This window comes from Notothenia coriiceps, unplaced genomic scaffold, assembly GCF_000735185.1.
Source record: "Notothenia coriiceps isolate Sejong01 unplaced genomic scaffold, NC01 NC01_scaffold00027160, whole genome shotgun sequence".
NCBI classification, from domain to species: Eukaryota; Metazoa; Chordata; class Actinopteri; order Perciformes; family Nototheniidae; genus Notothenia; species Notothenia coriiceps.
The window spans coordinates 9946-27337 of NW_011359861.1; the positions used below are offsets into that span (position 1 = coordinate 9946).

General features: G+C 41.7%; 1 protein-coding gene across 1 annotated transcript; it reads left to right on the forward strand.

Annotated features, from left to right (window-relative positions):
* The first annotated feature begins 523 nt into the window (after nucleotides 1–523).
* LOC104957491 (kininogen-1-like) lies at nucleotides 524–15123 on the forward strand. The gene is made up of 6 exons (XM_010785127.1): nucleotides 524–683; nucleotides 2175–2681; nucleotides 4507–4602; nucleotides 5138–5230; nucleotides 9935–9987; nucleotides 15004–15123. The coding sequence occupies exons 2-6, from the start codon at nucleotides 2183–2185 to the stop codon at nucleotides 15121–15123; spliced, it is 861 nt and encodes a 286-aa protein (XP_010783429.1). The 5' UTR covers nucleotides 524–683; nucleotides 2175–2182.
* The last annotated feature ends 2269 nt before the right edge of the window (nucleotides 15124–17392 follow it).

The window sequence follows — 17392 nt, forward strand, 5'->3', positions numbered from 1 at the left end:
TTGCAGGTCATTATTCATTACTAATAATACTGTTAATACTTGTTTATTCTCATTCTTTTTTTCATTGCTGTGTATTCCATGTGTAATATGTATCTGTGTTTATTCTTATTATGTTACAGCCTAAACACATGAATTTACCTACGGGGATTGTTAAAGGTCAATTTTATCTCATCTTACCTCGCCCCTTAAATACATAAAGGTCTATTATTTACATTATGTAATTGCAGTGTCAGTCGCAAGCGGAGCAACATCCTCTTCTCCTCCAGGATGCTCCTGCAGTCTCGCGCAGCCTAAAAAGGTGAGTCTCAGATACAACATTAATCTCGCGATATGTCATTACAGACCTATTGTATCTTAATAAATGCAATTTTACCCAGTAGCCTATATAGAAGTGAAAAATTGTAAACAATTATTCCTAAATACGTTTTTATCCTATTGTGATCGCTGAGGGAAAATAAAATCAATCTTTTTATCTAAATGGAGACAACGAGTGAGTACAGAAGGAGGCACATTTTGGAGTGGAATGCGACCTCGCGAGATTTCGTTGAGCTTACTTGAGTAAATGCCACGTCTTAACAATAGCATCCAAGCAGACACAAGTATAAGCGTTTTATCAAACGTATTGCTCGCAGGACAGAGAGTTATCCAGCGGCCCAGCAGGCAGTGATATCTGACACAATCCGGTGAGAAGTAATTGCTTGTTTTCTATTGTATGTCGCAGTCAATAATTCTGCTGCAGCAACATGTTAGCAAGTTGTTAGCTAGCTAGCCAGTAAAGCTAGCAGGCTTTCTCTATAACTTGTGTGATGCGTGGTCATTGTTTGATGACTGGGGCTTTCACTGTTTGCACTTAGATTACATGTATTTAACACTTACGGATTATCCGCTTTACACCAACATCCTACGAGGAAGCTACCAGCAAATAAACACGATCAAAAACAATGCAAACTCTAAATCAAGCTTAAACAGATGTTTGTTAAATCCGCTAAGGTGTCGTTACATGAATGCTATTGTAATTACAACTGTATTGCATTAACCGTTTTGCATTGGCGCAATACACCCAATGAATATGTTAATGTTGCACAACTGTAATCATTAATCACAGCCTATTTAATCAAATACAAGTTACTTCAGTTTCCATTTAATGCAACTTTATACTGCTGCTCCACTACAGCTGTAGTTGGTAGCTGTGGTTACTTACTTATTAACACAACATGTAAATCAACCCAAATGATGATGTCTTATGCGCTTCTTGAATTCAATTAAACTAGCAATGAGTCTATGAATCCAGCAATTATTATAATCCAGTGAAATAAAATGATATACAGATTTGAGATTTCCCCTTAAAGGTCCATTCTGCATAATCAGTACTTTGGGTAATTTATGTTATTTTAACACGTTTACTAGTGTTTTTTACTTAAGGATGTTTTTGAATGCAGGGCTTTAACAACTAAACAGGTACAATTACTCACATCTTTTAACACTGGTATTGATATTTTGTAGTACTTCTTCCACCACTGGCATTAATGCAGTAAATGCAATCGCCATTTGAATACCTGCCATGTTGGCTAAACTGACTGATCCGATTAAGTAAGAATAGTTCTTCAATAGATACTAGGGATAACACCCCAATCTCACTGATGATGCACTTGTGTAAAGGTGAAATGGTGTGACTGAAAATGCTTCCATGACTACAAGGGGCGGTCACCTTTTTATGTGAGTGAACACATCTATCCCAGAGAACACGGTTTATTGGCTGATGATGCAATTCCTTACACAAGGTGAGGTAAAGAAAATCCACTGCAGCTGTATCTTTCTAATTAAGCAGTGACCGCAGTTGCCACACTTGCAAAACAAATCAGTGCATTCAAATGTTGCAGTCATTTATTGCTGTAATACTTCAATTTAAACAGTTCTAGCATTAGCAACTGTTTGGTTCCTGGTTCTTTGCTATCACAGGGAAAAAGAGGGATTGTAGGCCCTTTCTTAACCTGCTGACAAGTTGTGCATATCTAGGCACTTGTATTTATTACCATCATTCAGCTGCTAACAGGTCCAAATGTTGTATCCTTCTCATAGATGTAAACATGACCACTAAATATAATCATCAGAATTCCATTGGTTTTTTTTTTAATTAAAATTCTCACTTCTTCACTTTTTTCTTTTTGTCATAGGGGATACCATGGGCTGTGTACGTCTGCTGGCACTGACACTGGCCGCATCTGCAGTCCTCCTGTTAGCCTCCCATTCAACCACTGCTCATAGCCATTCCCATGGCGACCATGAACACGGCCACCACGGCCACTCTCACGATGACCTTGAGGATGTGAAGATGTTCCATGGAGCGAGCAAGTGGAGCGCCGAGGCTAACATCCCTCTGGAGGAAGAGGAGCACCACGGGCACGCTCACTCTCATGACCATGGACACGATCACGGGCATGCTCATGATCACGGACACGGGCACGCTCATGATCACGGACATGCTCATGATCACGGACACGGGCACGCTCATGATCACGGGCACGGACACGCTCATGATCACGGACAACAGGAGGATATTGTCCGGGTGCACAAGGAGGAAAATGGACACGTGCACTCACACGGAGGGGAGAGGGTGAAGAGGGAGGCAGAACCAGAGAAGAGGGATACGTTGGAGCTCTGGACACAGGTGAGTTCACAAGGTTAGGCTAGGAACAATGGGTTGTCTGTATGAAATGTGGCAAGGAATATCTGTTTTATATTAGTCTCTTGGAAAAGAGATGCAAAGTATTTTATGTAGCGGTGGTGCTGCTCAGAGTCATATTGTATGAGACTCTGTAGTAAGCAGCAGCTCTCAGGTCAGATCGGTTTCATCCTATCCTGATACACAATTTAAGTACGAATCTGCCAACCTTCCTGGAAAAGTATTGGCATGAGGAGCCAGTTTAATATAAATGCCTTTTTCTGGAACACAATACAGAATTTTGGAATTCTTCCTCTTTGTTTTCTTGCTGAGCATTATATCCGACTGAAGAAGGAGGCCTTCAGGGATTTGTTATCCCGTGGGACTCCCGAGGCAGTTGCAAGTCACCGACAGGCCCGGAGGACAAGCACCTCCAAATCTGAGGCCATGGTTCTCAGCATGAAACCAATGGACTGTCCACTCCAAGTAGGGAATGAGTCCTTACCCCAAGTGAAGGAGTTCAAGTATCTCGGGGTCTTGTTCTCGAGTGAGGGAACAATGGAGCGTGAGATGAATCGGAGCAGCGGGAGCGGTACTGCAGTGGCTTTACCGCACCGTTGTGACGAAAAGGGAGCTGAGCCAGAAGGCAAAGCTCTCTGTCTACCGGGCCATTTCCGCTCCTACCCTCACCTATGGTCATGAAGGATGGGTCATGACCGAAAGAACGAGATCGCGGATACAAGCAGCCGAGATGGGTTTTCTCCGCAGGGTGGCTGGTGTCTCCCTTAGGGATAAGGTGAGAAGTTCAGTCATCCGGGAGGGACTCGGAGTTGAACCGCTCCTCCTCCGCGTCGAAAGGAGCCAGTTGAGGTGATTCGGGCACCTAGTTAGGATGCCACATGGGCGCCTCCCTAGAGAGGTGTTCCAGGCACGTCCAGCTGGTAAGAGACCGAAGGGGTAGACCTAGGACCAGGTGGAGGGATTATATCTCTTCGCTGGCCTGGGAGCGCCTTGGAATCCCCTAGTCAGAGCTGGTTGATGTGGCCAGGGAAAGGAACGTTTGGGGCTCTCTGCTTGTCAAGTTCTTCAGGGTTTTGACATGTACATAGTGATTTAGCCTGAACTTGAGAGGCTGGAGGGCAACAGAGGACGCTTGGACAACTCGGATTTTGTTCTTTTTTGTCTTTATTTTTAAAAGACAACTNAGACCTGTTGGCTCTGTAGGCGAACTGCAGGGGGTCCAGGAGGGGGTCTGTGATGGATTTTAGGTGGGACAGGACAAGGCGCTCAAAGGGCTTCATAACCACAGAGGTCAGGGCGATGGGTCTGTAGTCATTTAATCCTGTGATCCTTGTTTTCTTGGGAACCGGGATGTGACATCACGCACTCTAAGCCTTAACGAGCTGCTCCATCCACACTAATGTTAAAATCTGAAAAAGGCCTCTGCCAAGCTCCAAACTAAGTTAAAGTGTAAAAGATATCACAAATCTGGATAGGATTCTAATAGCTGAATGTCTTGTGATCATTTTAAAGTTGGAATGAAGTCTCTAGCTGAAAGTATGTGGAAGGAGTATTGGCGCACGGTGTAGTTAAAAGAGGATTTGAAGGTTCCTCCCATTGAGTTCCATGTTAAAAAAAGAGTTTAAAAAGCTGAATATTTCAAGAAGTGTAAAGAAAATTGAAAAAGTTAAAAGTTTCCCATCAAGTGCTGAAAACTCTGAATATTGCGATATTTGAATGGTCTCTGTAGCTGAAAGTATGCTGAAGTTATTGAGAGCCAAAGTATTGGTTGAAATAAGAAGAATAAAGATTCGAAGAACTATTGTGTGTTTCTGACCTTACAGTTCCTGAGGAGAAATCTGAGGTCGATGAAGAGCTGATTCCTCCGAAAGTCCTGGANCTTCTCACCCTTGTCCGATCGTTCACACCGTCCACACGCAGTATACTCTCCGGCGGAATGTAAAAGTCTGTTGTCTAAACCACCTGTTAAAATGCCAGGAAGGATTCTTGCCTAGCTTCTGAAGGAAGTGACTCGGAAGACATGTGCTACCAAGCAAGCATCCTCGCGATTGAGAAACGGCCACTCTCTCCTCTTGGGTTGCTTGGCTCTACTGGACCTTGGTTTGTTTGTATTTCCTTTATATACTGATGCATGTTCACACACCCACACACTACACACATTACTGATTAACTGACTTCATAGTTCATTTAGTTTCTTTAAATAAATGCACTTCAATTGGATGAATCATGTGTGGTCTCCTTCTTTTGTCCGTCCTTGAGCCAGGGCGTGACACATGTAACTAAATACTTTTAATCAAGTAGTCTACAAGTTCAAAGTACTTTAGTATATTGGCACTTTATGCTAGTTTAGCTCTTGAGTTTTAGGATTTAAAAGAAGTTATTGAGAGCCAAAGTATTGGTTGAAATAAGAAGAATAAAGATTCGAATAACTATTGTCTGTTTCTGACCTTACAGTTCCTGAGGAGAAATCTGAGGTCGATGAAGAGCTGATTCCTCCAAAAGTCCTGGAAGGAGACTGTGGGAGTCCAAAACTTTCCTTCCAGGACGGTAAACGTATACTGTCATTTAACATCTTAAACTATACATTTTCACTGTGTGCCTTAAACTTGCCTGCATTGAAAAGTTTATGAACTTTGTGTAAAAGCCATTTTCAGATTCTTTTTTATATTTGCAGAACACTTTTTGTGAGTTTACAAAGCTTATTTTGCGTTTGTGTTACCTTTTTCTCATTTTCTGATTACAAATTTACACAAGGATTATTGATAGCAGAAACTGTATTTCTTTGGCTTACTACAGAATATAGGCCACATGATGTGCCCATGTCGAGTGTTGTGTAACATTTTATAGTAGCATTCATCCAAGACTACTTAAAAACACTGAGACAATAGAATTTGTAGCACAAAAATGTGTAGATGAGATATCATCTAGGTCATCAGCTTTGCAGTTGTACACTTGGTTGTTGGAGAAATGTGTAAATATAAATACAAATAAAACACCCCCTACTTTTACAATGTATTCCTTTGTCTGTTGTCTTACGGCTTTTAACTCAGATATGATACATTTTTATCACTGAAACATTGGAAGTCATACAATGTTTTCTTGAATCACTGTCTAATCTTTCAATACACTCTAAAACCATTATCACAACCCAGGTGTCTTTAGTTGAAAGACAGGCTGTTGAAGTCTTACGGGAGTTATCAATGCAGGAGCAATAACACAACTTAAGTGAGTAAGCAAATGTTTACATATAACATAATAAAAATGGGTTTTGGGCATTGAAAACAGACAAGCAGAGACAAAGAGCATTTGTGGAATTTGGCAGGAACCAGTAGAGAGTCAACTTAAATATTTTACAGAGAAACAAACATGTCTCAATCTTTAGTTGCTATCTTTTTTAAGGGTTTCAAAAACGTGTTACATGGTCAGTTCAACATGGCAATAAAGGCACTGAATCTTGAGGCTTAGGCGTATGTGCAACTGCTTCCCCGTGTTACCACTAGAGAGCAACGTAACCCTGAGCTGCTGTGAGAGAAGTCAGCACAGAGAAAAGAGCTGCCAGAGAATTTCGAACCCCAAGAATTTCGCTGTAACACTGGGTTTTATTATGGTTTACTTTTAAAAATAATATGTTGTTTGTAGAATATCAGATCCAGAAGTGCTTTACAATTTGAAATTATAGAACTTTTTATTACATTACATGTCATTTGTGAGACGCTTTTATCCAAAGCTACTTACATACATTCAGTACTGTGGACAATCCCCACAGGAGCAACTTGGGGTGAAGTGTCTTGCCCAGGGACACAACGACATGCTGACTCGAACTTGGTACCCCTGATTCGAAGTCCAGCACTCTATCCACTGAGCCACAGCCGCCCTTTATAACTCATATTCATAAGATGTTTTCCTCCATTGCACAATTTATTCAATGTTTTGAGGCATTATGTTTATATGTAAATGTGGAAAACTTAGTGACCAGGAGGAGAAGCAGGAAGTGAAGGTAGTTCAGAACAGCACAGAAATTAACATAATACCTTTTAATTTAAGGTAAATGTTGCATCAATCAGAAAAGTTGCATCAAATGTATATGGAATCACAGACGTTCAAGCTAGCCTACAACTTCAAGATTTAGAAATGTCAGTTTGCCTCAGTTCCAACAAGTACTTTTAAGTGTAATAGAACCATCTCAACGTAACTCTTTTCCCAGTCACAGTCGAACTGCAAAAACTCTCACATCCTTCAAAGAAGCCCGCAAAACTCACAGCTTCCAACTGCTGAAGCTCCACGCCCCTCCACGTGGGTTGGGTGTCTGGGAAAAGTTACTTTTATTGTACTGAGAAACCACTCTGATAATCATTTTAATATATGGACTGATAATAAACCAATATTCCGTTTAAATCGGAAATATTAGGTTCAACTTAATAATATTGCTTTCAACTAACCTAATACATTTATGTGAAATTTGTTGGCATAATACATTTAATTAAAGTCAACGTTTCAGTTTTTCCAGTGTAGATATAATCAAATCACAATGACAACACAGTTGTATGGTCCTTACTGAAGAATTTAAATGAAATTGCAAAGGTCGAAACATTGCGTCACTCTGGGCCCAGAATAATTTTAACTGCATTTTATTTTCACTCTGTAAAAATAAATAATTGTTTTAATCGATGCAGGTTCTTGTTGGTTATTTAAACAATGTTTATCATATTATCCCTTTCTCTCTCTCCCTTTAGCCACACCCCCCCATTCTCTTCCGGTTCACCAGATGCCCATCTTGCTTTCCCTCTAGTCAAAGTCACCTGACCTTCTCCACCCACTTGCTCACCTATTCCCACTTTCCTCATCCACCCTGCAAACATTAACCATGCCTTTTCCACTCCCTGTCAGATAGTCATTTTTCTTTGTTGCTTGTTGACATTGCTTTCAAGCTATTAAGCTACGATCACCATCGCAATGAATCCCTACATTCTCCCTGTCTGTCCAGTTCTCTGCATTTGGGTCCTTGCTGCCTTTCACTCACCCTGTGAGAGTGTGTCAATGCTGGTATACACTCACCGGCCACTTTATTAGGTACACCTTGCAAGTACCAGGTTGGACCCCCTTTTGCCTTAATAATGCCTTAATTCTTCTTGGCATAGACTCACCTAGGTGCTGGAAACACTCCTCAGAGATTTTGATCCATATTGACATGATAGCATCACGCAGTTGCTGCAGATTTATCGGCTGCGCATCCATGATGCGAATCTCTCGTTCCACCACATCGCAAAGGTGCTCTATAAGATGTAGATCTGGTGACTATGGAGGCCATTTGAGTTCAGTGAACTCACTGTCATGTTCAAGAAACCAGTTGGAGCTGATTTGAGCTTTATGACATGGTGCGTTATCCTGCTGGAAGTGGCCATCAGAATATGGGTACACTGTGGTCATAAAGGGATGGACAATGCTCAATTGGTACTTAGGGGCCTAAAGTATGCCAAGAAAATATCCCCCATACCATTACACCACCGCCACCAGCATGAACCGTTGATAAAAGCCAGGATGGATCCCTGCTTTCATGTTGTTTACAGCAAATTCTGACTCGAACGTCCGAATGTCGCAGTAGAAATCGAGACGCATAAGACCAGGCTACATTTTTCCAATCTTCTATTTTGGTGAGCTAATGCAAATTGTAGCCTCAGTTTCCTGTTCTAAGCTGACAGGTGTTGCACCCGGTGTGGTCTTCTGCTGCTATAGCCGTCTGCTTCAAGGTGCACGTGTTGTGCGTTCAGAGATGGTCTTCTGCATACCTTGGTTGTAACTAGTGGTTATTTTAGTTACTGTTGCCTTTCTATCATCTTGAACCAGTCTGGTCATTTTCTCTGATCTCTTGAATCAACAAGGCATTTTCACCAGAGAATTGCCGTTCACTGGGTATTTTCCCTTTTTCTGACCATTCTCTGTAAACCCTAGAGGTGGTTGTGCGTGAAAATCCCAGTAGATCAGCAGTTTCTGAAATACTCTGACCAGCCCTTCTGGCACCAACAACCATGCCACGTTCAAAGTCACTTAAATCACCCCATTTGGATGCTCTGTCTATTTGAACTTCAGCAGGTTGTCTTCAACATGTCTACATGCCTAAGTGCATTGAGTTGCTGCCATGTGATTGGCTGATTAGATATTTGCGTTAACAAGCAGTTGAACGGGTGTACCTAATAAAATGGCTAGTGAGTGTATGTGTTTGTTCCAACTCTAAATCACATCAGAAAAGTAATTCAGCCCATTGGTGTTTCAACATTTAAATGAAACTCTTTTCTGCCTCCTTTCCCTCACTCTGCTGTGTTCTTTATGGCTTTAAATTAATTACTATCACAGAGAAGCTTTATCTGTGGGGCTCTCTTTTCAGAGAGGGCTGCTCTCTGGTTTTGTTTTGCATCTTCAGTCTGCTTGAGGGTCTTGTTGCCTTCTGTTCCTGGGGTGACTGCTCAAGGAAATGACAACAAATGTATGCTGGTTGTGGGGCTGTTGTTAAATGTGTTTTGCTTAAACAAGAACCAAAAAATTGAGACTTGCCCTTTTGTTTGAGGAGAAAACATAACCATGAACAACACAAGCCTATTTTCTAATCTTCGCCCTATCCGGGTTTTTAAAAAAAGAAATTCTTGGCCTGAAACACTTAAATCTGGAACTTTACAATCAGTACATAAGAACATAATGTCAATAATATGGCATCATCTGAGTGTTTGTTTTGGCTAAACGCTAACCCTGTTCACTAATAATGGTAAGTCTACTGCTGGCCAAACACCGAAGAACAATAAACACTTTTTCCATTTCATACTTAGAGAAACGACATCTTTACTGAAATGACAGATGTCGCTTGCACTCCCAGACAGACAGACAGAAATTTGAATCAATCAATAATCTTGTCATTGAGTAAAGTCTACTTCAAGTTCACACGTCCTCAGGGGCGTCTGCAGCCGGCTTCTCATTTTGTCCGGGGGAGCTCCGCTGACCCCTGAGCCACTGCCGGGGATTGTCCTGATGCAAATGAGGAGAGGGAACCAATTCATCGTCGCACAATTCGATTAGACATCTGCATATTGAGCATCTGCACCCCATGAAAATCTGCCAATACCTACTCTCCCTCCCCCCCTGCCCCCACGTTCTCTGGCCCCCCACAGGGGTAGCGCCCCACGACCCCGGGGGCAGCCTCTGTCCCTGCTCCCCACCCGCCTCCCCCTGTCTCCCCCTCTTGTACCCTCCTGACCCTGTCAGACCCAGCTACAATACCTGACCCCGCCCCAGAGACGGGACAGTTGGAGTTCAAGGTAAATGTCCCTTTCTCTGGGTCCGTCTGTGGGCCACCCTGCGGCCCCTGACCGGCCCTCGTCCAATAATCACATTCACCGCTCCTTTTTTTTCGTACTTTCTCACACACACAGACAGAATCACACACTCACACATTTATATTACAAGCTTTTTCTTGAAAAGACATGACTTGCTGAAAGTGAAGGCTTTCCTTTCTCTGGTGCTTTCCTATTGTAATCAAATCTGACCGTTGGCTCTTATTCACACATCTCTGCCATGCCATTTCCCTCCTTTTTTTTATCGCTCAAATTGATTCATCAGGATCTCTTTCAGGGCTGGAAAGAGAGAGCGAAGATGTCAATAAGTTTAAAGCAACTCGTGTTTAGCCTCACCACAATTTGATGTTGAAATGTTAGTTTACAGTTTAATGTACAACAGCATGTTCCTGAGTGTGGCATGAACTGTTTAAGGAAAGTGCATTCTGTCTTGATTTTATTTTGTAGACACTTATTTGATAAATGGTTGATAGAGCTCATATTTGAAACATCAAATGTTTTAAACCACTTAATAAACCAGCGTTTTCATTCATTTCAAGCAATACCAACTACTCTTCATTTTTCTAAATTTGGTTTAAAGCGTCCCATTTATCAAATTTGATTCTGACAGAAAACTGCAGTTCAACCAGCTCTCCGGAGTGACAAACACAACTTATTATATACCACCTTGCATAGGGCAGTTCAAATTGCTTTACCAAATCAAACTGCACAACTGTTTGCTATAATTAGTTAACTTCTTAATGCACGTATCTCAGACTAACAAATTAAGTAGAACTGTGTATAAAACAAGATTTTGAGACACAACAAAGTATTTTTTTGTGTGCAAAAAAACAGCATGAAGCAATTCAGATATCCTGTCTTTATGTGGTTTGCATATTGGTGTAACTGAGAGCTGTTAATGTTTGTAGTTTTGTCTTATTGAATGTCTTTATGTAATCTGAGCATTCACACTTTGGTCCTCAATCATTTCTCTACTCAGCACAGTGATTGAACTTTATTCTCCTCTGTCGCTGGATTTACAGCAAGCAATTTAATTTCCTTTGTTGTTGTGCTCTTTTTCTTTTTAAACGGAGAAGCCACTTGCTTTACTGTAGGTCTGCTTTTTGATAGGTGCTGTGATTGCTCAACACTTTCTCCGCAAACATTTAAAGTTCACCTGTATTTTTCACAGGATGCCTTTTGACAGCTCCCAGATAACAGATATGGACTTGTTACATCCACTTGTTGGCTGTCTTTCAGTGAAATGTCTCCAAGCATTCACATCCAGACATCCAAATACCGTTTTAGAAAGATTTTTAGCCATTATGTTAAAGCATTGAGTGTATTCATGTGAATGCACCCGACACTAAATCTTAAAACGTGTGTGCCAGGGTTCATGTGCGCTCCTCGTTGCATTTGTGTTGCTTTGTGTGCCTGGGATCACTTTGAACCTCGTCTCTCTGATTCTTGGCAGGAAGTGAGGGTCAGCAGCTCTTGGTCGTAAAACTGCTTTTGGTCGTTCTCCCGCGGTGCAGAGGCAGGGGAGAGGACAGAGAATCTCTGTCACCTCGTGATGGCACGGCATGTGAGGAGATCGTTGGGAATGCCAATAATTACTCGATCCGAGGATGAGCTGCTGCTCTCAGTGCAACAGAACCTCCTGCAGTATAAGAACATGTAAATATAAATAACTATACAATCAAGGTGCATGCCCTTTATCTCTTCACAATGAGAAACTGAGGGCTTCGTTCTGTGAAATCAAAGGTGATGTTACACAAGTGAAATGGTTTTAAATACATATTTAACAATAAAATCACAGGTTATCTCTGAGATATCTGCTCAGTCGAGAGGTAACGGTGGTGGTTTAACTGAGGGTAAAGCAACTTTTGAGTAATTATTTTATGATTAAGATTAACACTGTCTTCCAGCTAATTGTTGAACATGTTTTAACTTTATTGAATAACAGTTTCAACAACAACATCCAAACAAGACAAATCCCATCCATGTTAAAATGCATACAAAAGAACAGGAATAAACGTATACAAATTGACAAGACATTAAAATATGAAATACTACTTGAAAAACGAATATAATATTGGGTTACTGACAGCATTAGAAATACTGTGTTGTGAAAGGCATGTTACAGGTCAGAAAGGTGCGTTTTTGTTTAAGATTAAGAGTAAGAAGAACTGCATGGTTATAAAAAAATCAACATAAGTCACCTGACAAGTATGACAAGAGAGAAACAAAGCCAGAACATTTAAACAACTGAATGAAAATCAAAAATCAAAATCAAAAATTAATCAAAACACATGTATTTGTTTGGATCTATATGGATCAACATTATTGAAAGGTACAAAATAATATTAAGACGAGATATTATTTTGACCAAAGCATCTTATCAAATATACTCTTTATATGTACAATCAGTGTCATTGATATAACCTTTCTATTGTAACGTTTTCCCTCCAATTTTTTTAATGTAAAATTAAGGGCACAGATTTACACATTTTACATTTTATAAATATGTAAACATTGTAGGATGTAGCGTCACTTAAGTTAGAAGACCATTTAATTGGTTTACAAGACACATTAATTCATCTTAAAAATTGATTGAGTTGTCAAAATTGCTGTCTGTTCGTTTTATCCGCTGTGGAACCAGGAGCTCAGCGTTCTCCCATCAGGGTATATTTGTAGCTACAACACAATGTTCAAAAGCCTTTGTCCCTCATCCTATTGCTGTGATCTGCGTCTCAGGGCTCGAGGACAAAAGGTGTCAAACGGAGCGTTGGACTTGGCCTGCCATGTCCTCCCAAGGCTGCTCCTAATCCTATTACTGTGTTCTGAGGAGAAGTATGGATCCCCGCAACTATAAAAGTCTAAAGAGGCCCTGTGTATTTACTCTGTGCATGTGTGTGTGTGTTCTAGTGTGTGTAATGGCATTGTAAGCAACTTCTTATCCACGTTGTCATAATGTGTTATCCACTCATGCGGCTCAAGGTTTTGCAGTCTACTTCTGTTCGTTACGGAGCAGGTGGACATTTCAATCTCTACTGCTGCTGTAGTTCCGCAGAACTTTAGCCGCTACATCCGTCTTTCGTGAAGCTTCCCCTCAAATCTGTTTAAAGTTTGGAGGGTATTTCATGGTGCAATGAGGACAAAAGTTTAGTTTGTTTAATGTTTGCATGTGTCATGTGCATAGCATATACAAAAACTAGCAAATGTCTTTAAAAAAAAAAAGGCACATTCTCAAAATTGTTGAGATTTTCTTGATAGATTTTTAACATCTGAAAACTCAGCTAGAGGTTAGAATCAGAAAAAGTATTGCCAAGACAATTTGCTTGAGTTACAGGTGACAGCATTCCACCTAACCCATTGCTCACTAGTGCAGACTCTTATCCCCTCTAGATGAGCAGTTTTACATCTACAACATTTTTTAACATCATTACGGGACCCTTGGCTGATTTAGTCTTATCTATTAATTATTATTATTATTGTATTTTCTTTAATGTATTCAGGGTCACATATTGTGTTTTTTTTCACATACTTCATAACATACAATATGTTTACATGCTATAATGTTTTAAAAAATCAATTTTTCATACTGGGTGCATTACCAGTTATAAAAACGTTGACTTTTGACATGATAGTCTGTAGAATGTAACATATGCATATAGCTAATGTTAGAAGATGAAATGTAAGGTAATTAGCTATCTACCGTTTTCTCGAATAGTATGGCAATAGAAACGTTGAAACATTCATTGCGTGTGGCGCTCTACTGCACATTCTCCTCAGACAGAGTGCCCAGAGTAGTCTCTGCCACACCAGAAGTGAGATGCTCTGAATAACCACATGCTTCATTATGGCATGCGCTCCAAATTAACCGACAGTCCAGAGTGACTTTTTACGAAGGCACCCTTTGACTGAACCTGGAAATAAACAGAGACAGAATGTTAAGGTTAGAAACTGAAATAATATGTATATTATGTAGTTGTGACTAGGGATGTCACTTGACGGTACTCTTTTATTTATTTTTCTCAGCAACACAGGTATTGTAATGACCTCTAGCACCACAAGGGCTTCCCAGGGCTGCAGGAAAATGGGGTCGGGGTGCAGTGAAATTACTACACACACCTCCAGGAAACATGCACTTTTTTTCCTTATAATTATAAAACAAACTTTAACAGTGTGCCTCAGCTGTGTACACATTAGTGGTATAAGAAGAAAGAAAACACACCTGAATGTCATTTATTTTTACTTAATTGGTATTTCAACTTTGCCTATGTTGGCTTTCAAGTCTCAAACTAATGAGCGCATCACAAAACAATAATAAGAGATCATAATGTTCAAAGCCATAGTGCCTGGACAGCATTTGACACAAGAAGGATGATAGAGAAGTTATAGGTAAAAAATTGAATTTCCTCAACATTTTGGAAAATGTGCTTTCTTATGCTGATGGAACACTTTATTTATCTGCCGCCTACACTTTGTCTTATTGTCTGCGAGCAGTTTTGAGCTTGAAATGACCAGAATGAAATGTCGTCGAATGGCCTTTTGTTTTCTCAGGGTGTCACTTATCTGGCTGAAGTGCAGGCCGCGGCCACACACACATAGACACATGCACACCCAGTCGTCCACAACCTTTCAATTGTGGCATTTGCGCATATTGACCAGAGTCAATTGCCTGTCAAATGCTATGCGCGATTAGACACCAGTAGGTATGAGGCGTAATGCGGGCGAGCCTCCCAAAGCCTGAACGTTGTGGGGGCCCCACTGTGTGAACCCCATGGCCCTTCTCACTCCCCTTCACCTTTTACAATCCCCCCACCCCTCTCTTTTTCATCTAACCGCCCCAGTTCAATGTTAATGTCCAGTGGTGTCCACTCTTCGGACGTGTCCCACCCGAGTGAAAACCCCAGAGAAGAAAGGGCCAAAAAGAGAAAGAAAACCAAACCTTCCCTCCTTCTTTTCTCACCCGGCCTCCTCTTGTGTGCTGTCCAGCTGGTTGTGACCCATGACCCCCTGACCCTCACTCCTGACCCCTGGACCCGTTCCCACGCCACGCCTTTTTGTGTCCACCTCGCCATGGCAACACCTTGGTCACTGCTGCTGCCACGGTAACAGATGGACAGGGGCCTAGAAATAACTTCATTCAGCCCCGCCCGCAAAAGGGTGAGTACCATGCACAATCTGCCCTAAGCCCCCCTCCCCCCCTCCTCCTTCCTTCCACTGTCTCACACACATACTTGGACACACACACACACACACACTGCACCCCCAACCCAACTTTGACACCTCCTGTGCCACATTCACCCCAATCCCCTTGGCAGGGGCCTCTGGGTATCAGGGCCTGATAGAGTCATTACCATAGATATCCCAGATTCCCCCTGGCATGTACACGGCACGTACATGGTATTAAGAATAAATTGCCGTTGTTGGCACAGAAAAGCACATAAAGGCACCCCAAAGTCACCCACATATCCCATTTCACACTGCTGGTATTTATGGTCCGGGGCGTAGGAGCGCTTACTTCATCACTGCGCTGTAATTATCTCTCTGCTTCTTTTATTAGCCCTATTGTTTTCTCACATCCTCCGATGAGAAGAGGGGCTGGGGGGGAGAGTTGTAAAGACACAGAGCTGAGCAGCAGGGGAGCTGTTTGGTAACTCGGAGACAAACGGCAAACTGAATGGCATCGTTGAGTAGCTCAATAAGGTGCAGCAGGAAAATGAACTGCAACAGTTTTGGTGCTAATCAGTAACTAACCTCGAAACAAGGTTGCTTGTGTTTTGTCTCCGTCTTTAGGGAACACCTCTCGGAGAGACACTGTGAGTAGATTAAAGGCGGATAGTGTAATTACTCAGAGGAATGGGGTCTGTGCAGAGGAAGAGAGGTTTTACACTGCTTAAAACACACTTGTCTTTGTAAAGAGACCTCGGGGTCTCATCTCGCTGTCCCTGTAGAGAGCGAACAAACAAGTAAACAAACAAAATGGCGACCACTGACACAACGGAGGTCTCCTATGGCCTTCATCTTTGTCCTATAGGCGTCAAAACTATGTGGAACTTAAATATTTCCATCGAATTGAGTATCCATAAGAAATTGTTTTAGCTAAACCACCTGGTTTGACTGGGTAGCACTTGTGTGGGGGCGGGCACCAACCGCCAACAGACTGACCATTGAGGCCAACCCACACAAGCGAAGCCACTTATTCAATTTTTGGGGATTTCGTATCCCATCCCTGAATGCATCTGCATCTCACTATATATTTCCCTCTAGTTTCTCTCCCCCTCTCACCCCTCCTGTGTCCAACACCCCCCCATGCTACCCTGTCCCCCCCCTTTTTCTCCCTCCCCCCTGCCTCTCGCCCAGTTCATTGTACCAAAGGAGATTTTCTCCATTGAAGCCCAGTCTCTTAGGTAACCCCAGCGCTGCATGAAATGAGGAGAGGAAGAGGGCGAGAGACAGAGAATGAGAGAGAGAGGGGGGGGGGAGAGAGAGAGAGAGGGCGGGGAAATTGGGAGAGGGAGAGGGCGAAGGAAATGTAAAGGCAGAGGGAGGGCCGGACAGAAAGGGTTGAAGAAGAGGAGGGAGAAGGACGCAGAATCAGTGGAGGCAGAGACAGCGAGAGGGAAAGATGGAGAAGTAGGACAAGTGCGGTAAGACGTCGACAGCGATACAACCAGAACTCGACCCAGACCTGAGGGGAGGATGAGAGGAGATGGTGTCTGCTGCACACGTAAGGATGAGTCCTCTGTGGCTGAGAAGGACTTTGTCTCCTGCTTTTTGCACTAATTCTTGATCCAGATTTTAGGCCCCAAAGGGTCCAAACACTGGGTACTACTTCGCTTTTATCTTCATGTCTTTTAGCTTTGAGTTGATTAACTGTTGTACATTTAAATATTACAACCTTTTTTTGTTTTTTAACAGTGCAGGTCTTTTTTTCCAAATAGCCTGTGTGGTGGCAGTACCTAAAGACAAGTGTACACCAGATCAGGTCGGGCCTCCAGGCCTCTTTTAAGACCAGCATCACTGCCTGTATCTATCAAAAAAATGTAGTAACTATTTTTGTTTGAATTAGATAACAGAGAACACATGTTTTAATATAGGTATTCGACACCTAGGAAACTTTGATGCAAAGTTTTTTCCATTATTGGAACATTTTCATATCTCATTGGTATTCATGACAGAAAGTTTACTTCCATGTACATGAATTCAAAGAAATTTTATAGACTACTTGAACAGAAACACACACTTATATTTCAGCATTCAAATAACATTTGAAGACTGATTTTTTTTTCTAACTGTGGTGGATTTTCTGGCTCTGTGATTTAAATGTAAACTTTGTTCTCAACAGAGACTTTAACTGTAAGGAAAGCACTCTGAAATG